At 50.0% G+C, this 24352-nt stretch overlaps 1 protein-coding gene across 1 annotated transcript in view; it reads right to left on the bottom strand.

The window, feature by feature from the left end:
* Window positions 1-4414, bottom strand: part of SLC4A9 (solute carrier family 4 member 9) — an 890846-nt gene extending 886432 nt beyond the window's left edge. The window contains exon 1 of the mRNA XM_075344573.1: window positions 4112-4414. Within this exon, the coding sequence (XP_075200688.1) occupies window positions 4112-4407 (296 nt within the window). The 5' untranslated portion in view covers window positions 4408-4414. The remainder of the gene's footprint in view (window positions 1-4111) is intronic.
* Window positions 4415-24352: the final 19938 nt, after the last annotated feature.

Here is a 24352-nt window from a genome sequence, read left to right as displayed (position 1 = left end):
TGAATCTCTTTTCTACCTGTGTATTGTGTTTCATCTTGTCTCCGAGGCTTTATATGTTTGGGGGCTATCTATATCTGTGGGGAACTGCTCCGAGGCAGATTAGCTTTCCTTGTCTTTTTCGCTTTAGGAATAATTAGTTCTCCTGCTGTGTCGAGGCAACCAAGTCATTGTAGGCACGTCCCATGGCTACTTCTAGTTGTGTTGTCAGTGTGAGGTCTGCAGTTAGCTGAGTTTCCAACCTCTCTGGTGACACTCTGGATTTCCTAGTTTTTGCCCTTTTTGATCCTCCTCGGTCACTGAATCATAACAGAAGATATTAGCTGATGAGAGTGAGAAACGGGCACCCATAGATCATCTTTGACTCTGCATTTAATATTTACCCAAGAACATAAAATAATTATTATTCAAGAGGAAATGTGTCACATCTACAATAAATGTCTGGAGGTCTTCTGAATAGTTGGTAAAAAAATTTAAGTTGACATTTCAAGGCCATGATAGCCAATTGATGGGGAATGGACATATACAATGTTTGGATGTCACACGTTAACCAACTGTATTCCCCTTGTTCCATGCCCTCCCTAAGTCCCATAAAGAGAAATTCCCACCAACCTTTAGGCCCATCATCTCTAGAATAGACTATATGGGAACATGGCTGCACTCGAGGCTACAGGTCTTAATTAACAACAAAAATGCTAATGGGAAAGTTAAAGCAAATTAAGCAGTGTAAAATACAAATCCCTTTTAAAACTCAATTTTATTAAATATTATTTAAAATCGCCCAGGTTAATAAACCCAAAAACTCAAATGATAATCATAGATAATAGGTAGATCACATTAAACAGGGGTAGCCGAATCTATAATGCACTAATGCACCTAGATAACAGTCAGAATAATATATAGATTATAAATCAATATATATCTACACTCCAGTGACCCTAATATGTCACTGTGTCTGGCTCTGCCTATCAACGGAGGGTATGACACCCTAACGTAACTGGACGCCCCTGTTCCTCGTTCCTCGTCGGCTATCCCTCACTCTCCCTAGATAACCCTACCAATCAAGAATCAATACCGTACCTAATGGACTCACATCTAATAGGAATTATGATAATCCACTGTAAATCAAAGGATCAATACCTTACACAATAACAGATTAGGTACAAATGCTCAAATACCTGTTGCCACAATAGGCTCACAACATGTTAATATAAATAAGCAAATAACAAAGGTACTTCCCTCGCTCTGATAATGTATACATGGCCTCGACGCGTTTCCCCACCCGTCATCGGATCATTAGGAGGCCCAGGGGAATAAAAATGAGAAGGAAGGTTCCAGCATCATGTATGGTAGTGATCTCCCTATTATCTATGATTATCGTTTGAGTTTTTGGGTTTATTCACCTGGGCGATTTTAAATAATATTTAATAAAATTGAGTTTTAAAGGGGATTTGTATTGTACACTGGTTAATTTGCTACAGGTCTTAACCCATATTTTCCCCAGTTATGTCCGTGATTCCAAACAGATTTTGAACATACTTAGCCATGTTAAGGGGAGGACGAAATACAGTTGGTTAACGTGTGATGTCCAAACATTGTAAATGTCCATTCTCCATAAATTGACTATCATGGCCTTGAAATGTCAACTTAAAAAATATACCAACTATTCAGAATTAATTATCTGACAAACCCTATGTAACTGGCAGCCTAAATTTCCAATTTGCACTGACTTTTCAAAAATGGTATGCCATTCCAAAGTGACTGAAACCCTTCGACAGCAGGTTTTCAAGATGAAGGCTACAAGGGTGACACTATCAGCCATAGCAAGAAAAGTTGGTCATTCCAAGTCTGTGATTTTGAGAATATTGCTTCTTTACAACATCACAAACTTTTTCAAGTCCCCCAAGAAGCTGGTTGCCCTGAAAAGATAAATGCAAGAGAGGACAGTATAATGCGGAGAAACTCCATGGGTAATCATATCAACACTGCTCGCCAGTTCAGCACTGAACAGGGTAAGGACTTGTCTCTTCATATGGTGTCACGATGTTTAAGAGCATATGGACTGAAAACCCATGCTGCAGTGACCAAACCTCTCATTAGCAGAAAGAATCAAAAGGAGCATGTTGTGTGGACAGAGGAGAAGTGGTCCACAGTTCATTTTAGTGATGAAAACAAGTTTAATTTATTTGGGTATGATGGGAAACATTATGATCATCAACAAACTGGGAAAAAACTGAACCCAAAGTGTGTTAAAAAGTCAGTGAAAGGAGGTGGAGGAAGTGTCATGGTTTGGGGAATGTTTTCTTCAGCAGGAGTTGGACCTCTCATTTAGCTATATGGCAGAGTGAATACAAGTGTGTATCAGAACTTTCTTCAACAATACATGGTTAATACTTGCACTCATCACTCAATCAGCCAGCAATGTTCTTGCAGGACAATGCCCCCTGTCACACAGCAAAATGGGTAAAGCAGTTCCTTGAAACAGAAAACATTGAAACAATGAAATGGCCAGCCCAGAGTCATGATCGGAACCCACAACAGTCAAAGAACTATGGAAGAGACTGCTGGAAGAAGAGTGGACCAAACTGGGGAAAGACTGAACCCAAAGTGTGTTAAGAAGTCAGTGAGAGGTGGTGGAGGAAGTGTCATGGTTTAGAAAACCTTAGTGGAAGACACTGGAAGGTGAGTGGACCAAAATCTCACCAGAGCAGTCTGAGTGATTAGCGATGTCCTGTGGCCACAGATGTGCTAAAGTCATTGACAGCAAAGGCCGGTGCATGTCCTACTGATTGGTGACTGTTGTTACCTTCAGAAAATGTAGTTATAATCTTTGTCTGTGCTACAGTCATTGTTGTTCTCTAATTCTGATTATCACGTTTTGGGCAAAATAAAGGTTTTATATTGATAAACTTGGGATTTTTTGTAAAACACTGTTCCAGAGGCATGGTGTACCCCTTACAAAAAAAACCTTCAAATGTTGGTCAATATATCGTCGGGGTCACGTTGTTAGTGACGCACATCTGGCGCCGTTAGCGACATCGCAGCGTGTGACACCAAGGAGCAATGATCAACGATGGCAAAAACGTTAAAAATCGTTGATCGTTGACACGTCGCTCCTTTCCATAATATTGCTGCTGCAGGTACGATGTTGTTCGTCATTCCTGCAGCATCACACACCGCAGGAACGAGGAACATCTCCTTACCTGCGTCCACCGGCAATGAGGAAGGAAGGAGGTGGGCGGGATATTCCGCCCGCTCATCTCCGCCCCTTCGCTTTTATTGGATGGCTGCTGTGTGACGTCACTGTGACGCCGCACAAACCGCCCCCTTAGAAAGGACGCGGTTCGGCGGCCAGAGTGACGTCGCAGGGAAGGTAAGTCCGTGTGACGGGTGTAAGCGATGTTGTGTGCCACGGGCAGCGATTTTCCCGTGTCGCACAACCGACGGGGGCGGGTACACTCGCTAGCGATATCGATACCAATATCGTAGCGTGTAAAGTACGCTTTAGTCTAAAATCAAATATTAAAACCTTTACTTCCACAATATTTGCTTCTGCATTCTTTATAAATTGTTGATAAGTATTTTGTTTTGTTTTTTTTATAAAACATAATGCTTTTGGTATGGAATTTGTTTATTTCTATTATGGGTTTTTTTGCATTAGACTTCAAAATCACAAGGAAAACACAAGTAGAAAATTACGTGACAAAAAACTGACACTAAATATTAATAGAGATTAAATAAATGTCATCAGACAGTATGTCCATATACAGCAAATTTGCTGCATAAGTTTCTATTGATCGTAATAGGATTGTTCTTACGGACTATACATTTTTACATATACTGATCAGATGTGTGAGGTACTGTAGATGCAGAAAGTTCTGCAGCAAATCTGCCTCATGGGACGATACTTTCATGTTAAATTAAAAAAAATGGTATTTAAAATACCAAAAATATCCCCAATGATTACTAGAACACGAACATCTCACTGCTCAACCAAAGCTTAAAAGGACCTTTGGTGGCTCACATATACTGCTGGTCTATGACAATAGCTAAGATTATCTTTACATTGAATAGCTAGCTGTATGTATAATACTAACAACAAAAAAGACTATACCTTGCTGTTTCCTTCCATAATACATCGTCATGTACCGGGAGAAGTTCATTAAGCTGTGTAAAAAGGACACTTCTGTCTTCATCCTCGTCTTCATGGTCACCTACATGAAATCTGACCTCAGCCTCTTCTGCAGTTGGGGCAGGCCTCCAGTGAAATATACTGCGACTTGTTTCTTGGGACAGGATTATAGAACTCCGACTTCTCAGTCCATCAATGTGCTCACAATTCCCTCTTTGAATATGCTGTGACTCAATGTCTTGATAATCAAGAAACTTTTCATTTTCTTCAAGTTTCATTTTAGAAATCTCTAAGACAAAATCTGGAAATAAATGTAGCCAAGAATTTAAGACAATAACAAGTAGTATTCACTTTATATACTGGAGCACAGAAGCCTAATGTTTACACTAAACATTCATAGTCTTGAAATGTAACCAGGGTCTGAAATTGCCTGTCCTGACCACCGAGGACAAGCTGCTGAAAAGAATAACAATATTTGATGAAAACAAATACTTACAGCAATGTGTATACAAATAACATATAATGCATAAGACTCTGTGACGCAGGAGTTTCTAGTACATTATATCCAACATTGCAGCTAATATCTACTATTTCCCCCTCGAGCCACCGGATATCTGGTGGACTGAGGGGGAAATTCCATTTCAACTTGAGAAGAGCTCATTATTATTATTATTATTATTATTATTATTATTATTATTATATGGTAGCTGTGGGGTATTTAACAGATTTTGCATTAGGACACAGGAGCATGTGATGCATGTGCACATTTTTTTTTCTTGCATAGCATCCATATGACATATGTATGACATGCGTATGCCTTCCATATGCAATGGATTTTTAACATAATCTTTTACAGTATATACTAAAATAGTGTATGTAAAATCTAGCTAGTTGTCAAAAATAATAATGTAATCAAAGATATACCTATAGATAGATAGATAGATAGATAGATAGATAGTGTATGTAAACTCCTGGTTTTAACTCTATCTAAAAAGACACATCTGCAGGTTTTTCTCACTATCTGACATGAAATCAGAATAAACCTTTCCGGTTTTAGGTCAATTAAGAACCAAAGTTATTTATATTTGCCAAATGCCAGAATAATGAGAGAGAGAGAATGTTTAAAGACATTCCCACAAATCGTAGACAAAAACAAACACATACAATATGGACTGTAGAATATCTCAAAAAAACTCTCATCAATAATCACAGATAGGGGTTATTATTAGGGATGATCGAATACCTCAAATATTCGGCAACGCCCATATTCGCCGAATAGGTCGACTATTTGCGAATATTCGATGCGCAATGTAAATCTATGGGAAACCCGAATAGTTGCCGAATAGCAACTATTCGGGATTCCCATAGACTTACATTGCGCATTGAATATTCGCAAAGCGGCGACCTATTCGTCGGATATTCGCGAAGCCGAATATTGCTGAATATTGGTGATATTCGATCATCCCTAGTTATTATACAACGATTTACTGGTGGGCCAGCTAAATGATCCGGTTCACAGACTAAAAACTCCTTAATTTATAAAATATTAATTTTATTAACAGAAGCAATTAATTAAAAAAACACTTCCACATTGTATAGAAAATGTCCATATAGTGCCATACAACAATTCAAAACATATATCCCCCTTATTATTGAAGTCCTATGTGTTTCCCCTATTTAGGAGCAAGAACAAATGTCAGTAAGGCATAGTACGGAAATATATCCGGGATCGGTGTTGCGGCCGCAGCTGAGATGTTAGCCCCTCCGTGGGTAGGGGCGGTGTGTCCCGGGGCCCGGTGGGGGAACTGCAGGGGCTGATGTTGTCGCCGGGGTGCAGGGCGCCGTGCCGCGGTGTAGCGTGTCGTGACCGGATGGCACTGGTGTACTCCCAATTAATTCACACTGAGTCACTGGTAAACCAAAGTTCGGGTCTGGTCAGTTCCCGCGGCCAGCTGCTGATATTCCCCCTGCGGGGTTGATGGTGGCCCCTTTTCCCGTGCACCTCTAGATGTTGTGTTTCAGCTCCCCCTGCCTGAGCAGTGGTAGCCCGCTCCCCGGCGTTGAGCTGCCGGAGGAGCCCTCGGTTGCCTGCTGGCCCGTCGGATGTTTGGCCCTTGCGGTGGCGCTCCCCCGGCCTCGGTGGGCTTTTGCCTTCTTTCGGGACATTGGTTGTGGATGAACCCGTGAGGTCCGGCCAGCAATCAGTCAATTTGCCTATACTCAGTGGCTTCTAAGCTAGGACGGGGTATGAGTACCCTTCTGTTGGTGCTCCGGTACACATTTGACTCCCCGGTTCTGGACCGGCGGGCTCCAACCCAGGCCCGGTCCGTACGGTTCCGCCAGTTGCTGTACCAGTACTCCTGCAGACGGCCACCACCGTCTGCCTGCCTGATGTTTTCCAAGGGGCCCAGGCTCCTACCCGGGTCCCTGACAGTTGCTCCTCTAACCCTCATTGTCACTCTACAAACTCCTCTCTACTTCTGCTGCTCTTGAACTTCCTGCCCCCAGGACAGTAGTCTCCTCGGTGGGCGTGCCTTTCCGCCTGACTCCGCCCACCTGGTGTGCTCTACTCACCCTGGGGGAGGCATCAGGTCTCCCTCTCGGGTGACATGTGTGTGACCTCACAGGGGGTGGGGGTGTGTGTGTATGTGGCTGATGTAATTACCTGTGACCCGTGGGGTCCAGGGCGTCACACAAACACCTACAAAATAGAGCATAGAATTTCTCAAATAAAGATTAAGCAAAAATAGGTAATATCAGCTCACCAAGCCTGCTACAGTCCCATAATCGTCCTGTGGTGGATGATCAGCGCACGGATGGTCAGAAGTCTCCAAATAGATATAAAATATAAATCCAGCGCAATCACATGGAATATTAAAAAGTTGTCTTCTTTATTGATTGTTTTTCATAAAATCCAAAAGGTACATGCAGCATAAAAATAAAGGATGCCCAGGTCAGAGCGACGCATTTCAACAAACTGTCTTAATCATGGTCTCATGACTATCAATAAAGAAGACAACTTTTTAATATTCCATGTGATTGCGCTGGATTTATATTTTATATCAAATAAATATTGTCATCAATTAATCACAAATAGAGGTTATTATCCAATGACCGTACTCGTCGGTAAACTAAATAATCCTTACAGGAAAGCTGTCTATTACCTGTCAATGGAGATATAACAATTAAGTTACACGCACCCTAGGCTTCGAGTGATGCCCCCATTACACGACGGCTGTCCCTCAAAACTTTTCCTAATCTCCCTCAAAAGATATTATGTAACCTTAGGCCTTGCGCACACTGCATTTTTTGCTGCATTTTTGTGCATTTTTTGGGTGTAGTTTTGGTCCCAAAACTGCATTCACTTCCTGCCCCAGCAAAGTTTATGAGCTTTCTTTCTTTATGTGCGCACATTGCAGCTTTTTTTTGTCTGAGTCTTTGTGGTGACCATGAAAATGGAGCATGTCAATTCTTTCTGCGTTTTTGCCAGTGTTTTTGAGTCCTTCCAGTCAATAGATTTGACTTAAAAAACGCACTGGGCAAAAACGCTGTAAAAAAAATTCAGTGGAACGCGGCAAGAAATGCATGCTGTGGGAGCGTTTTTTGGGACCAAAATGTGCATCTTTGTGGATGTCGCGGGCGGCGGGGCGCTGCGCTTGCTAACGCTCGGGTCTGGCACTGCTGCTCGGTGGATCGAGCGGTGGGCCGGATCCAGGGACTCGAGCGGCGCTCCTCGCCCGTGAGTGAAAAGGGGGGTGGTTTGGTTTGGGGATTTAGTCCGTGACGCCACCCATGGGTTGTGGTGAAGATAAGCACCATCGCTGCTGGTGACAGGGATCCCGGGAGCGATGGTAGGGAGCAGCTGGGCTGTTGTTTTCCCCCTCCGTGGTTAGGGGTTGGTGGTCCCGGGGCCCGGTGGTGGGACGGGGAGGCAGGGTAGGTGAGGTGCAGGGTTGCAGGGACAGCGCGGCGCGGTGCCGGATGGCACGGGTGTACTCACTCAGCAAGAGATGCACAAAGTCTCCGGTAAACCAAATGGCTGGATGGACGGGTCCCGCAGCCGGCTGCAGTGTCTCTCCCCGGACAGGTGATGGCAGCTGTCTTTCCCTGCACCTTTGTGTACTGTTCTTGACTACGATGGGTTCCCAACGGTAGTCCGCTTCCCGGTGTATGGATGCCGGAGGAGCCCGTTTTGCCCGCAGACGCTGGCCCTTGGGTCTCTAGCCGTTGGCGGTGGTTGTATACCCTCATGGTGCGGACGGTTGCCTTCTAACGGGTCTTTGGTTGTTAAGAAACCCCTGGGGTTCCTGTCACACTCGGGTTTGACTATTGACGGTGACTCCAAGCCTAGTCGCGGTCCGATGGCCCTGCCTGTGTGTGCTAGCTTCACCCGACCCTGGTCCTACGGTTCCGCGTCGATCCACTACTCCTGCAGACGGCCGCCACCGTCTGCCAACCTTGCTGTCAGTGCCTGGGCCACAACCTAGACACTCTCCACTTTACTCCTCACACTTCAACCTCCTGAACTTCACTACTCCTTTTCCCTCCTCAAGGCCTGTGAACTCCTCGGTGGGCGGGGCCAACCGCCTGGCTCCGCCCCACCTGGTGTGGACATCAGACCCTGGAGGGAGGCAACAAGGGTTTTGTGTCTGGCTAATGTAACTGCCTAGGGTGGTGGGGGTGTGTGCGTTACCTGTGACGACCTGGCTAGTCCAGGGCGCCACATTCCCCCTTGGTGAAATACAGACCGTCCGCGGGCTGCCCGTCCATCACCGGTTTTATTTTTCAACTGTAAAAATATAAATAACATTACCGGTAAACCTTTGAAACATAAGCATTCTTTTCAGGTCACTTTAACGTTGCACATTTAAACATTTTTAATCACAGATGGACGGACGGATGTCTTCCGCTCTCCCACCCAAGCAACCTAGCCCTGTTGCTGCCCCTAAGAAGTGGGCAGCACCCCTTGACCCCAGTCCACGTTCAGGCTGCCCGAGCGGGAACGGGTACGGTAACTCGCACCCGGCTGTCACTTCAGGGAACCCCACGTCCAAAGGGGACCCCTGACCCCCGGAGGATTGCCCCCGGTTACGGTAGTGGCGGGCCTGGGCCATCCCTTTCCTCCAGGTCCGTCCTCCAAATCAGCCTCTCCGGAGGCGGCAACGGTATCCATCCCATAACACTATTTACAAGCCCACAAGTTCGTGGGTGGCCTGCAAGTTCTCGGCCATGTTCATGAGGAGTTTCTCATGTGGTGCGGAATTTAAACGGAAAAATGGGGACAACTCCAGTCCTAACGGGGACGGTTCTCTTTTCGGACGGCAATCAGATGATTTTTCGGTTTGATTCATGGTCATTCATTCACATATTTACACAATTAACATACGACACCCCTAGATGGTGGCTTCCCTGTACCTAAGTGGGGGTTGACCTAGGTTGGGGCATGTGGACCTTCTGGACCCAATGCTATCAGTGGAGGGCAAGGGGACAGAGGAGACAGTCAGTTCCTCTTCCCTGATGGCAGGTATGGCGAGCGGAGACCCGAGGGGAGGGGGTATAGATGCGTCCCTGGGCGTTTGTTCGAGCGGTTCACTGGCGGGCGCCCAACTCCGTTTCTTCCACGTGTTGTGGGAACATTATCACCGAATAATCACCGCGCCATTCTGCGTAGGCCAGTCCGCTGGGAAGTCACCCATTACTGTGTGGATCACCTCTTTTTCTTTCTCCCCGGTCGGTCTGGGGCCCGGAACTTCAGCTGCCACCCTCAATGGAGATGGGCAACTCTTCAGGTGGTCCCTGGAAACTGTGGCCGAAGTCTTCCCCTGGTCACGACTGATCTGGTAGGCCTTCTCATTCTCCCATTCAGTGGGTTGTATGACATATGGGGTTTTCTCCCACTGGTCATCAAGCTTATGGGTTCTTCTTTTCCATTTTAGCACTACATCCCCAGGTTTAAAGGGACCAGCTGGAGCCCGCCTGTTGAAGTACTGTTCTTGCTGTTCCCGGCTCCGACACAGGTTCCTTTCCACGTACTCCTGGACCTGTCGGTACTGTGCTCACCGCCGAGTGTCCCAACAAGCAGTCGAAGGAAGGGCCTCTGGAGCTTCCAAGTCCATTTCCAGGTCCACCGGCAACCGGCCCGGTCGGGCTCTCATCAGATACGCTGGTGTGCATTTGGTCGAGCTACAGAGAATGTTATTGTACATGTCTACCAGGTCCGGCAACTTTTCAGGCCACAGGTTCCGCTCTTCTAACGGTAGCGTCTTAAGGAGACCCAGGACCAGATGGTTCATCTTCTCACACATGCCATTAGTCTGGGCATGGTATGGCGTGGTCCGAATCTTCTTGCAGCCGTATAACTGGCAGAATTCTTGAAACACCTCCGCTTCAAAAGCCGAGCCCCGATCGGTAAGCACCCTCTCCGGGTACCCATGCGGTCTGCAAAAGTAGGCCTGGAATGCTCTAGCTGCAGTGCGGCCGGTAAGATCTTTGACTGGGACAACCACCATGAACCTTCCTTGAATAGTGGTCTACGATGGTCAGGGCGTAGGTGTACCCACATCGGCTAGGGGTGAGTTTAACGTGGTCCAGGGCGACCAACTCCAGCGGTTGATGGGTAATGATTGGTCGTAGAGGGGCCCTCTGGCTGGCTTTGTCCCTTCTTCTCAGTGCACAGGGACCACACTCTCGGCACCAGGCCTCTACAGACTCCAGCATCCCACTCCAATAGAACCACTCCCTCAACAGCATCTACAGCTTCTTCCACCCAAAGTGCCCGGCACCGTCATGGTAAGCTCGTAGAACTGTGGGCACGTTAGCCTGGGGAACCACCAGCTGGCGAACCTTCTCATGAGTCTTCGGGTTGATCAGTTCCCGATACAGTTTCCCCTGGCACAGGTGCAGCCGGGCTCGTTCTTTCCACAACCGTTGGGCCTCGGGAGGAGCAGCAGGGTCCATTCCAGCAGAGCCTTGTTCAATCATGGTCTTGATCAATTGGACGGCAAGCGCTTGGTCTTGGGCTTCCCTCCAACCCTGACTGGGTAGCGGGTCCCAGCTCACCTGTTGCTGCTTGACATGCAACTTCTCGACTGGTGGCCAGTGGAACGCGGGCAACTCGATTTCTTCGAGATCATCATCTTCTGACCCCTCATCCGGCAAGTGGGGCATCCGGGATAGCGCGTCCGCGTTTGTGTTCTTGCGGCCGGCTCGGTACTTGATCGTGAAATCATAGTTAGACAGCCTGGCCACCCACTGCTGCTCCAACGCGCCCAGTTTGGCCATGTCCAGATGGGTTAACGGATTATTGTCCGTATAGGCGGTGAACTTGGCTGCTGCGAGGTAATGGCGGAATCGCTCGGTGATGGCCCACACCAGGGCTAGGAACTCAAGTTTGAAGGAGCTGTAATTCTCGGGGTTATTTTCCGTGGGCCGGAGTTTTCTGCTGGCATAGGCGATGACCTTCTCCCGCCCGTCCTGGACCTGGCACAGGACTGCTCCCAAGCCCACATTGCTGGCATCGGTGTAGAGGACGAACGGGAGGCTGTAGTCGGGGTACGCCAGGATCTCCTCTCCCGTCAAGGCCGTCTTCAGCTGGTGAAAGGACTCCTCATGCTTCTTCTCTCATACAAACGGAGTTCCAGGGGACCTGCCACCCTTGGTCTGTCCCACGAGGAGGTCTTGCATGGGGGCGGCCATCTTCGTGTATCCCTTAATGAAGCGGCGATAGTAGCCCACCAGGCTCAGGAACTGTCTCACCTCTCTCACCGTGGTCGGCTTCGGTCAGTCCTGAATGGCATTGATCTTTTCGGGGTCTGGGGCGACGCCTTCCGCGCCCACCACATGTCCGAGGTACTGCACCCTGGGTTTCAGTAGGTGGCACTTAGAGGGCTTCAGTTTCATCCCATATTTGGCTAGGGATGCGAACACTTCAGCCAGATGTTCCAGGTGGGCCTCGTACGTCTGGGAATACACGATCACATCGTCCATGTACAGTAGGACCGTTTCGAAATTGAGATGTCCCAGGCAACACTCCATGAGCTGTTGGAAGGTTCCAGGGCGATTGCACAGCCCGAACGGCATGCTGTTAAACTCGCAGAGCCCCATGGGGGTGGCGAATGCAGTCTTCTCACGGTCCTCGGGTGCAACCGCTACCTGCCAGTACCCGCTAGTAAAGTCAAGGGTAGAGAAGAAGTTAGCAGTTCTCAACGCGGCTAGCGACTCTTCGATACGGGTGAGAGGATAGGCATCTTTATGTGTGATCTGGTTGATCTTCCGGTAACCACACACATTCTCATGGTGCCGTCCTTCTTCTTTACCAGCACCAGTGGGGCTGCCCAGGGACTACAACTATTCCGAATTACCCCGGCCTCCTTCATGTTCCTCAACATGTCTTTGGCGCATTGATAGTGGGCTGGCGGAATGGGCCTATACCTCTCTTTGATGGGTGGATGTAGGCCTGTAAGGATATGGTGTTGAACCCCCTTAATCCTCCCGAAATCTAACGGATGTTTGCTGAAAACCTGTTCATACTCTTGTACCACCCTGTATACCCCCTTTTTATGATGCGTGGGTGTGGCGTCAGTGCCTATGTGTAGTCCCTGGCACCACTCCTCTAACTGTTCAGGGGGTGTATGGTTACTGGCAGGGGATGCTGAGGTAGGAGGGGTGACTTCGTGAATGGTGTGAGGGTCTAAGGTGAGCAACTTGGCAAGGGTAGCGTAACGGGGGAGCCTGACTTCCTCCTCTCCACAATTCAGCACTCTTACAGGCACCCTCCCCTTTTTAACGTCAACCACCCCTCTGGCTGCTATCACCGTAGGCCAGTGCTCAGAAGGCGTGGGTTCCACCATCGCCGGGTAGTCGCGCCCCTGGGGGCCTACTGCCGCCCTGCACCAAATCATCATCTCACTTCGGGGTGGCACTTCCAAGGGGGCCACATCCATCACCCTTACTCCACCAATCTCTCCACCGGTTAAGTTCCCTTGCTGCCGATACAGAAGGGCCCGGATCTCACGCTGCACAGCACTCTGTCGGCCTCCTCCTGCCGTGGCGGCCAACTGCTGCAACAAACTCAGCACCTCACTCATACAATGCTCCATCACATTGGTCCCTAGGATTACTTTTGGGTTATGGTCACTGGGTTCATTCATCACCACAATCATTCCTTGGTGTTTTAGCTCCGCACGGCCCACGGTCAGGGTCACCTGTTTGTAACCCACTTGGGTTAGGGGGATTCCATTGGCCGCGACAAGAGTCAAGCTATCATCAGAGGGGGCAAGTTCATCAGGACCCCAATACTGCTGGTACAGTGTATATGGTATAGTGGTTACCTGTGATCCTGTGTCCAATAAGGCCATAAGCGGGATGCCGTCCACTGCCAGAGGGATGATGGGGCGACCTCCGACGTACCGGTCTCGCCAGTCTGGGGGGCCGTTGGTGTCTACTCCTGAGGATTGGCCCTTGGCCCCAGGGGTTGCTCGTTTAACGGGCATCGCCTAGAGTAGTGGCCAGGCTTGCTGCACCTGTAACAAATAGGAGGCCCATACCGTGAGTCATTGGTCCTTCTCCACTGCATCCAGGGGACGTCCTCCGGGCTGTCGGCGAGCTGGATCCCTCCTGGGGGCTTGACATTCGTCGGAAGCTGGAGTGCGGCGTGGATCTTGGCTAGGTCTCCATCCATGCGGCGGACCTGGACCGCCAGGTCCTCCATCATCCCGACGGGCGCTGCAGAGGCCGGTAGAGCCGGGGGTGGAGGTGCCACCGTGATGGGGGTAGTTTCAGCCGGCCATGGGGCCGTCTCAGGGGCGTCTGGTGTTGGGGCTTGCAGAGCCTTGATGGCCCGCTCTTTCAATACTGCAAAGTCCAGATTAGGGTGTTCTAGGGCCCACAGTCGTAGCTGCTTGCGGTCTTCCGTGGACCCCAGCCCTTGCAAGAATTGTTCCACTAGCATCTTATTGCTGTCCACCTCGTTAATGGTATCCACTCGCTTCAGCGCACGTAGGGCTGTTTGCAGACGCAGGGCATAGTCTCTTATATTGTCCACAGGCCGCTGTCGACACTGATAAAACTGCATCCGCAGCTCCGCTTCCGTGCGGGTCTCAAAAGCGATTTGTAGTTTCTCGAAGATGGTCGGTCCAGGTCTCCATCTCCTGCTCAGCCGCTCCGGTTAGCTGTCCTAGCACTACTGCTGCCCTTGCCTATCCGTCAAGGTATATAAATCGAGGACCGGGCTAATCTTTTTCCGGAACACCTGCAAAGCATCAGGCTTCCCATCATATTGCGGTAGCCAGGTAGCACCGGGCACATAGGGCAGGGAGAATGGCATCACCTGGGCGACCGCTGGGCCCGCAGCCTCCCCCGCTCTTGCTGCCGGAGCATGGGCTATCCCGTTTCCGTCTACGGGCGCTGCTGCGGCTGCGACCGCCACTCCTCCGACGCAGACATCTTTTTCCCGTCCCCCCTTGGTTCTCTTTAGCACTTCCGCTTGTTGGGGCGGGGCTTCGCCTTCGCGCCTTCCCTGCTCGGGGAAGACGCTCGAGTGGGAAATCTTCACGCCAAAGATGGTGGCACTTCAAATTTTTCGGCCGGACACCGCCGGCGGAGACCACAAGGCGCACTTCTACTGGTAAGTAGATCGGTTCTATCCTGTTCACAGCTCCAAGTTGTCGCGAGCGGCGGGGCGCTGCGCTCGCTAAGGCTCGGGTCCGGCGCTGCTGCTGCTCGGTGGCTCGAGCGGTGGGCCGGATCCAGGGACTCGAGCGGCCCTTCTCGCCCGTGAGTGAAAAGGGGAGTGGTTTGGTTTGGGGATTTAGTCCGTGACGCCACCCACGGGTTGTGGTGAAGATGGGCACCACCGCTGCTGGTGACGGGGATCCCGGGAGCGATGGTAGGGAGCAGCTGGGATGTTGTTTTCCCCCTCCGTGGGTAGGGGTTGGTGGTCCCGGGGCCCGGTGGTGGGACGGGGAGGCAGGGTAGGTGAGGTGCAGGGTTGCAGGGACAGCGCGGCGTGGTGCCGGATGGCACGGGTGTACTCATTCAGAAAGAGATGCACAAAGTCTCCGGTAAACCAAACGGCTGGATGGACGGGTCCCGCAGCCGGCTGCAGTGTCTCTCCCCGGACAGGTGATGGCGGCTGTCTTTCCCTGCACCTTTGTGTACTGTTCTTGACTACGATGGGTTCCCAACGGTAGTCCGCTCCCCGGTGTATGGATGCCGGAGGAGCCCGTTTTGCCCACAGGCACTGGCCCTTGGGTCTCTAGCCGTTGGCGGTGGCTGTATACCGTCACGGTGCGGACAGTTGCCTTCTAACGGGTCTTTGGTTGTTAAGAAATCCCTGGGGTTCCTGTCACACTCGGATTTGACTATTGACGGCGACTCCAAGCCTAGTCGCGGTCCGATGGCCCTGCCTGTGTGTGCTAGCTTCACTTTGCTCCCCGGTCGGTACTGGTGGGCCACCGCCCAACCCCGGTCCTACGGTTCTGCGTCGATCCACCACTCCTGCAGACGGCCGCCACCGTTTGCCAACCTTGCTGTCAGTGCCTGGGCCACAACCTAGACACTCTCCACTTTACTCCTCACACTTCAACCTCCTGAACTTCACTACTCCTTTTCCCGCCTCCAGGCCTGTGAATTCCTCGGTGGGCGGGGCCAACCGCCTGGCTCCGCCCCACCTGGTGTGGACATCAGACCCTGGAGGGAGGCAACAAGGGTTTTGTGTCTGGCTAATGTAACTGCCTAGGGTGCTGGGGGTGTGTGCGTGTTACCTGTGACGACCTGGCTAGTCCAGGGCGCCACATGGTCACCATAAAGATGCAATGCATATAAAGAGAAGAAAAAAAGCTCTGCATATAAACATGTGCACACCAGGAATTAGATATACCTTAAAATATTAAGCTTTATTAAGTGCCAAACACAACAAACAAGGTTAAAAAACATTTAAAGGGGTGGTTCACCCATTTTTTTTATTTTCTATATGAGTGTAACTTACTATTTTAGGTGTTTTCTTCATTGGCTTTTATTTGCAGTTCTGGCTCTGTATCCTGTACTCTCTAGTATCCTCTGACGTCATGTCAAGTTCCGTGCTCTCAGACTTGACCTTACGTTGGGGGATGCTGGCGACACTCACACTGATTGACTGGGCTGTGGGTGGTGACTACCGCACATCACAGCCCAGCATCGAGAGAAGGATATGGAGGGTACCAGTGTGGAGCGGTGAAGAGGGCTAAGCGTCTGGCAGATTGGTTAGGCACGGGGCACCAGTGTGGAGTACAGGGGGGTCTCTTCAGCTGAAACCCCCCATGTCATGTAAGTATGTGATCTTACTTTCCAGCTCTCCTCAGCTGTCAGGAGAGCGTGTGGTGCCAGGCAGTTTGATCATGTACTCCCACCAGCACTACAGGACGCAGCAAGAGACTGACAAGCTTGTAACATGCAGCACCGCATGTGTCAGAGCAGAGCATGTCACCAACTTGCTCTGCTCTGTCACCTGGCGTTCTGCATGGGACCAAGTTACTGCACACTGCTGTGACTTGTGCTGCATGGGACAAACTTTCTACACTCTGTCACCTGCACAGCAAGTCACAGAGTGGAGCAAGGTGGTGACATGCAGCACAGCATGAAATAGAGCACCTCTCTTCCCTCTCTCTCTCACTTCCTTCTCTCGCTATTGCCACTCTTTCTCTTCCCTCTCTCTCTTCCCTCTCTCTCTTGTCTCTCTCTCTCCCCTCTCCCTCTCTCTCTTCCCCCTCTCTCTCTCCCCTCTCTCTCCCCTCTCTCTCTTCCCTTTCTCTCTCTCTTCCCTCTCTTTCTTCCTCTCTTTCTCTTCCCTCTCTCTCTTCCCTCTCTTCCCTCTCCCTCTCTCCCTTCCCTCTCTTCCCTCGCCCTCTCTCTTCCCTTTCTCTCCCTCTCATCTCTCTCTCTCTTCCCTCCCTCTCTTCCCTCTCTCTTCCCTCATTCTCTTCCCTCTCTCTTCTCTCTCTTCCCTCTCTCTCTTACCTCTCTCTCTTCCCTTTCTCTCTCTCCTGGCATGGTCAGTACAGAAATCCCTCTATCATGGAGGGGTGAGAGGGAGTAATAAAGATGGAGTCCCTAATGTGTCTGTGTATTTACATCTAATAAAGTATTTTTTCTCTGTGTGGTGTCTTTTTTTAACCCTTTATTGGAGATTCTTAATGGCTAAGTCAAACGTGGCCTGACATTATGAATCTTGGGCTTTATACCAGCTGGTAAAACAAAGCTGGTATTAACCCCTTATTACCCAATGTGCCACCTGGCACCAGAGCCACTGGAAGAGTTGGATACAGCGCCAGAAGATGGCACTTCGATGAAAGTTACAGCGGGGGGGGGGGGGGGGGGGAGAAAGCTTGGGCCACCCTAAGCTGCGGATTCCAATCCCCAGCTGCCTAGTTGTACCTGGCTGGACACAAAATATGGGCAAAGCCCACGTCATTTTTTTTTTTAATTATTTCATGAATTTTTTTTTAAAAAAAAGGGCTTCCCTATATTTTTTGTTCCCAGCCGGGAACAAATATGCAGCTGGGGGTTGGGGGCAGCCCGTACCTGCCTGCTGTATCTGGCTAGCATACAAAAATATGGCGAAGCCCAAGTCATTTTTTTTTAGTTTTTAGGCAAAAAACTTAAAAAAAAAAAGTTTTCCCTGGATTTTCCATTGCTAGTGAAGGTAACACCAAGCAGTGGGGGTTAGCAGCCAGTAGCTGCTTAGGTTACCCTTAGCAATAGAAAATGTAGCGGGAGCCCACACATTTTTTTTTACCCCTAAACTTAGGGTTAGGGTTATGTGTCTGGGTTTTTTGTTTTTTATTTTATTTTTTTAATGAATTTGTTAAAAAAAAATAAATCGACATGGGCTTTGCCCATCGAGCGCAACAGCATTTTGCTGCTCACTCATACATACTCCTGACCACACAGCCAGCAACACAAGTAATCAGATAACTCCAGTGTCGGCCGATTACTTGTTCTGTGTCCACCTGTCTCTCTGCATCCATCTCAGCGTGTGTGGGCTGTGAGGTCAGCTGAGTTCAGTCCGGCACTGGAGTCAGCTGATCTGAACTCCAGCCCGCACACGCTGCGATGGATGCAGCAGGACACAGAACAAGTAATCGGCCGACACTGGAGTCAGCTGATCTGAACTCAGCTGAACTCCTGACCACACAGCCCGCACACGGTCACACGTGATCGGCAGCAGGTAGTGACTGCTGTTAACCTGAATCCATCACAACGTGTGCGGTCTGTGAGATCAGGAGTCAGCTGACTCCAGTACCGGCCAATAAATTTTGTGTCCCGCTGCAGAAGGATCCGGTAAAATAACAATTGCGGTTGCATGTGTGTCGCCCCAGGGACATCAATCCAGCTTCAGGGACGCCACCGGGTCTTCTTTTAATATGGCAAACAGGTATGTCAGATTTTTGTATGTGTCATGACGCCACTCACGGCTTGCGGTCAGGAATATGGATGACCACCACTGCAGATTTTATGAGCGTCTGGGGCTGATGGGGTCTGCAGTTAGATGGAGTGGCCTCCTTTGAGTGAGGCAGGCTCCAGGGGCTCAGGTGTGTAGAATAACGGGTCCCAGAATAACTACAGGCAGAGTCCAAAATGTCTTTGAACTGCTTTTTACTCACTTTTGCTGTTATTGTGAGCTGACCCGGGCGATGCTGTGAATAACCAGGTAGGACCAGCAGCTCCTTCAGGCTAGTCTAAGGGTAACAGGTTAGCTCGCCTTCCTAGCACTTCTGTGTTCGGATAATCCCTGACTTGAAGTACCGTGGGGTCTATCCAGGGAGTCGCTACTGCCTTTTCTCCCCTTTTTGGACCATTTGCCGGCATCGTGGACCAGGTGAGATGGCTTCAAGCTCTATCTCCTTATGAGTCCCTGCGTTGCTGCTGAGGCTTGGACTCTATGTGGATGGTGAGGTACCTGTAGTCCCCTCACCGGCAGGTTTAGCAGATCAATAAATTGAAGTCTACTCAAGGGACCTGTGCCCTGTACATGCCTAGTCACCGGCAGTCCCCATACTCAACTGATTCTCTCACAGTCTTTCTGACTGACTCGGTGACCGTTCTCCCCTGCCAACTGTCACTACACCGCGCAGGGTGTGACTAGTGGCCACGCGCGTATCCTAGCAACCGCCTCTCACCACTACCAGACTGGTTCGCTCCACTCCTTTCCTGACAACCTCTGCACATTAGCTCCCAGCCCCACTGCTACACCCATTGATAAGAATTGAAGGCTAGCCCTCTCCGGAGGCTACCCAAGGGTCCCATCTAATGGTGTGGGGAACTGGTTGTTATGTGTCTGTGTGTACACACCTCATTCTGGCCCTTAGGATTACCTGGAAGTATTGTCCCAGCATGGGTGCAGTACTCAGTGGTGCCTGACCGGGTCAGGGGCGCCACATTCCCCCTTGGTTATCAACAGCACATCCTCGGGCTGCAAAGACAAGAAACAAAATACAAATTTTTCCCACACAGGGGAGATATTTACATTTAAAACATACCAGGTACCATACCACCACCACGCACCACCCATGAGTCTTTAACCCGAGACCCAAATGCGGAGAAATCACCAGTCCTTTTGGTGACTTGGTCTCGGCCTGGTCTGCCGTAAACCATTCCGGAGACAGTCCTCCTGGTGGCGTAGGGTAGGCCCCATAAACAGGCCTACCTGGTTCATTGTGTTGGAGAGCAGGCCCCATAAACAGGCATGCCCCATTGGTGGTGCAGAGCCATGCCCCTCAACAGGCAGACTCTGAGGTTGGTACCACTGAGGTAACTTTTTACACTGCGAGAGTTTGTGGTTATAGCCAGTTCATAACCTATGGTCTATTTAGATTGTATGCACTTAACCAGGTGCTAAATAAAATAAATATTTAAACAGTTCGCGCAAAAGTCTTTGCGGACACATATACTTTAATGTTGCTTAACTGGTTGTAAAACATTTTAACTTTTTCTTTAAAAACATTTTAAACTGACTTCCTAACTAAATTGACTTTCTCCTTCCAAGACCAGTGCTCGATTCCTCAGTGCACTGACTCCTGGAATTTGTGCCATGGGCGTCCCCTGGTGGTGATGGCAATGGAGACCTGGTCGAAGCGGTGGGGTTGGAACCTGGGCTCACTGAGGTTTCCCTTGGACTCTGTACTACATCCATGGCGAACCAGCCTCTCTCTCCCATATGCCTCGTAAATTCCACTACGTCCCTGTGATGTGATCACTGGTGATGTGCACGAGGGGAGATAAGTGTCGCCGCAACTACTGAAGTCGGTGATGTGAACCCAGATGTAGTGCTCCAGCACATTACGTGACGTGCTGAGAGGGTTAATCTGTATTACCTGGGCCGTGTTTGTTGTGGACAGCTAATGAGATGGGTGGGACGGCTGTTCACCATATCTCCACCTCGGGGTGTGGTTCCAGAGGTAAAAGCCAGGCCTCAGGTGTCTCCTGTTTTGCTTTGTATTTCCTATGCTGGTGGAAGTTGGGCTGTCTTCATGTCAATAGATTGTGACTGCTGATAATAAACAGGTGAAAATTGACACGTGAGGTGTTCCTGCGTCTATCCCCTACTGCTGAGAGAGTGGCTCTACCACAAGTGGTAGAGAATGTGGGCAGGTTTCCCGGGGCCGTTTATACCTATTACAGTGGAGCTGGATGTCCTGGGTGAAGGCATGAGCCAGGGAACAAGATCAGACGTCATGGAGGAACTGATTAAGCACCTGGTGCTGGCCCAGCATGAGACGAACAAGCTGTTGATACAGCAGCAGCAATTGCCTCAGCAGCAGCTGCAGCAACAACGTGAGCAGCAGCAGAAGCAGATAGGCGATGATGCTAACGTCCGGAAGGCGATAAGGCGAGCTATGCAAAAGATTACTCCGGGGGATGATGTTAAGGCCTTCTTGACTGTGTTTGAGAAAGTTGCTGAACGAGAAAAACTCCCGCTGGAGCAGTGGGCAGAGGTGCTGGCGCCATATTTAAGTGGAGAGCCCCAAAAGGCCTATTATGATCTTGCTTTACAGGACGCTAAGGAGTATGACAAACTAAAGGCTGAAATTGTGGCACGCCTGGGTGTGACTATGACTGTTAGGGCACAACGGGTCCACCAGTGGGCATATCATGGCGACAAACCCTCTCGCTCGCAAACATTTGATTTATAGCATCTGGTACAGAAATGGTTGCAGCTAGAGTCCTCCACCCCAGCGCAGATGGTGTAGCAGGTCGTAATGGACAGGTTTATTCACTCCCTTCCGAACCCAGTGCAAACTTGGGTTGCCCAGGGAAACCCCATGAACGCTGACAACCTGGTTGGACTGGTGGAGAGGTACCATGTGGTAGAGAGTTCCCGGGGGAGGCCACGGGACTTACCAGTTCCCTATTGGGGGGTTTCTGCAGGGAGTGACACCCAAAAGAAGGGTACTAGAGCCACAGGAGGGGGGAATCCAAGGTCCCAAGTGGCAAGTGGAGGCATGCAAACCCCCTCCGTCAGTAATATTATCTGTTGGAGGTGCCAGGGACCAGGTAACATTGCTGCCCGTTGTCTCTTGACCACCGAGCCGATGGACTGCGGCATGGGTCGGCACTCTTCCTATTATGCATACCCAGCCTGCAGTGTGGACAGTCAACCTAGTGAGGGGCCACAGGCATGTCTAGTAGAAATAAATGGCACCAGAATAGTGGGACTCTTAGGGGCACTTTGCACACTACAATATCGCAGGTGCGATATATGATCGCAAAAGCGCCATAATCGTATCATCGGTGTAGCGTCACTCATTTCCTTGATTAGGGAAAGACCGATGTTACGATGTTGTTCCTCGTTCCTGCGGCAGCACACATCGCTGTGTGTGAAGCCGTAGGAGCGAGGAACATCACCTTACCTGCGTCCCGGCTGCAATGTGGAAGGAAGGAGGTGGGCGGGATGTTTACGTCCCGCTCATCTCCACCCCTCCACTCCTATTGGCCACCTGCCGTGTGATGTCGCTGTGACGCCGCAGGGCAGGTGAGTGCATGTAAAGCTGACGTAGTGATAATATTTGCTACGCCAGCTATCACCATGATATCACAGCTGCGACGGGGGCGGGGACTATCGCGCTCGGCATCGCAAGCATCGGCTTGCAATGTCGTAGCGTGCAAAGTGCCCCTTAAACTCTGGGAGTTTGGTGACCCTCGTGAGGGACACACTTCCACACCAGATGATTCCTGTGAAGAGGGTGGGCGTCCGCTGTATTCATGGGGACACCAAGGACTACCCTGTGGCCGCTGTGACTCTAAAAACAACTTGTGGGTCGGAGTCTCATGAGGTTGGAGTGGTAAAATATCTGTTGCACCCAATAATAATAGGGCGAGACTTTGCTTTGTTCTGGGAGTTGTGGAGAAAAGGGTTGGAACCCTGTGTCTCAGACAAAGGAGAGATAACAGTTTATGATCAGACTTCATCTCAGTCGGAGGCGGATGAATTCCCCCTATGTGTGTTGGTGGGCGATGAGGAGGAGGCCGAGTCCCAAGAGGTTGACATACCGGAGTTGGCCGTTTCCGGAGGAGACTTTGGGACTCTGCAAATGAGGGACCTGACACTAAAGGGGGCACTTGAAAATGTGTCTGTCATAAACGGGGTTGCTCAAGAGTCGGGGGCTGACACCAAATTCCCCCACCTTGCAGTAAATGGGGAATTGTTATATCGGGTTACCTAGTTGAGAGGTGAGATAACTGAGCAGCTATTGGTACCAGGGCCTTATAGACGTCGGGTGTTAAGGTCCAGTCACACTAAGCAACTTACCAGCGATCCCAACAACGATAGGGATCGCTGGTAAGTTGCTAGGAGGTTGCTGGTGAGATGTCACAATGCGACGCTCCAGCGATCCCACCAGCAACCTGACCTGTCAGGGATCGCTGGAGCGTCGCTACACAAGTTCCTGGTGAGCTCACCAGCAAGCAGTGACAAGCCCCCAGCGCAGCGTGGAAGATGCTGCGCTTGGTAACTAAGGTAAATATCGGGTAACCAACCCGATATTTACCTTGGTTACCACCGCACGGAGCTACACGTGGAGAGAGCAGGGAGCAGCGCACACTGAGCGCTGGCTCCCTGCTCTCCTAGTTACAGCACACATCGGGTTAATTACCCGATGTGTGCTGCAGCTAAATGTGCACAGAGCAGGGAGCAGCGCACAATGCTTAGCGCTGGCTCCTTGCTCTCCTAGTTACAGCACACATCGGGTTAATTAACCCGATGTGTGCTGCAGCTAAATGTGCACAGAGCAGGGAGCAGCGCACAATGCTTAGCGCTGGCTCCTTGCTCTCCTAGTTACAGCACACATCGGGTTAATTAACCCGATGTGTGCTGCAGCTACATGTGCACAGAGCAGGAGCCGGCACTGACAGTGAGAGTGGAGGAGGCTGGTAACAAAGGTAAATATCGGGTAACCAAGGACAGGGCTTCTTGGTTACCCGATGTTTACATTGGTTACCAGCCTCCGCAGAAGCCGGCTCCTGCTGCCTGCACATTTAGTTGTTGCTGTCTCGCTGTCACACACAGCGATCTGTGCTTCACAGCAGGACAGCAACAACTAAAAAATGGCCCAGGACATTCAGCAACAACCAACGACCTCACAGCAGGGGCCAGGTTGTTGCTGGATGTCACACACAGCAACATCGCTAGCAACGTCACAAAAGTTGTTCGTTAGCAGCGATGTTGCTAGCGATGTTGCTTAGTGTGACGGGGCCTTTAGACATGGCCCATTCTTATGTCCTGGGTGATCACCTGGGGGTAGATAAAACACAGGAGTGGATTCTTCAGAGGTTCTACTGGCCGGGGTGCCATCGGGAGATTCTTAATTATTGTAGATCCTGTCTCACCTGCCAGCTAACTGCACCAGTTTCACACTTTCGAAGTTCCCTTGTGCCATTACTTATAATAGAGGTCTCGTTTGACCGTATAGCTATGTATCATGTGGGCCCCCTGGTAAAATCCGCTAGAGGGCACCAGTATATCTTAGTGGTTCTGGACTATGCGACTCGATACCCTGAGGCGGTGCCATTGAGAAATTGTTCCTCTAAGAATATAGCCAGGGAGTTGGTCTATATCTTCTCTCGGACCGCACTCCCAAAGGAGATCTTGACAGACCAAGGGACTCCCTTTATGTCGAAAGTGATGAGGGAACTGTGGAAGGTGCTGTGGATTACACAACTGAAGACTTCAGTCTATCACCCGCAGACAGA

This window comes from Anomaloglossus baeobatrachus, chromosome 4 (genome assembly GCF_048569485.1).
Source record: "Anomaloglossus baeobatrachus isolate aAnoBae1 chromosome 4, aAnoBae1.hap1, whole genome shotgun sequence".
NCBI lineage: Eukaryota > Metazoa > Chordata > Amphibia > Anura > Aromobatidae > Anomaloglossus > Anomaloglossus baeobatrachus.
This window is presented reverse-complemented; position numbering and strand designations above follow the sequence as displayed.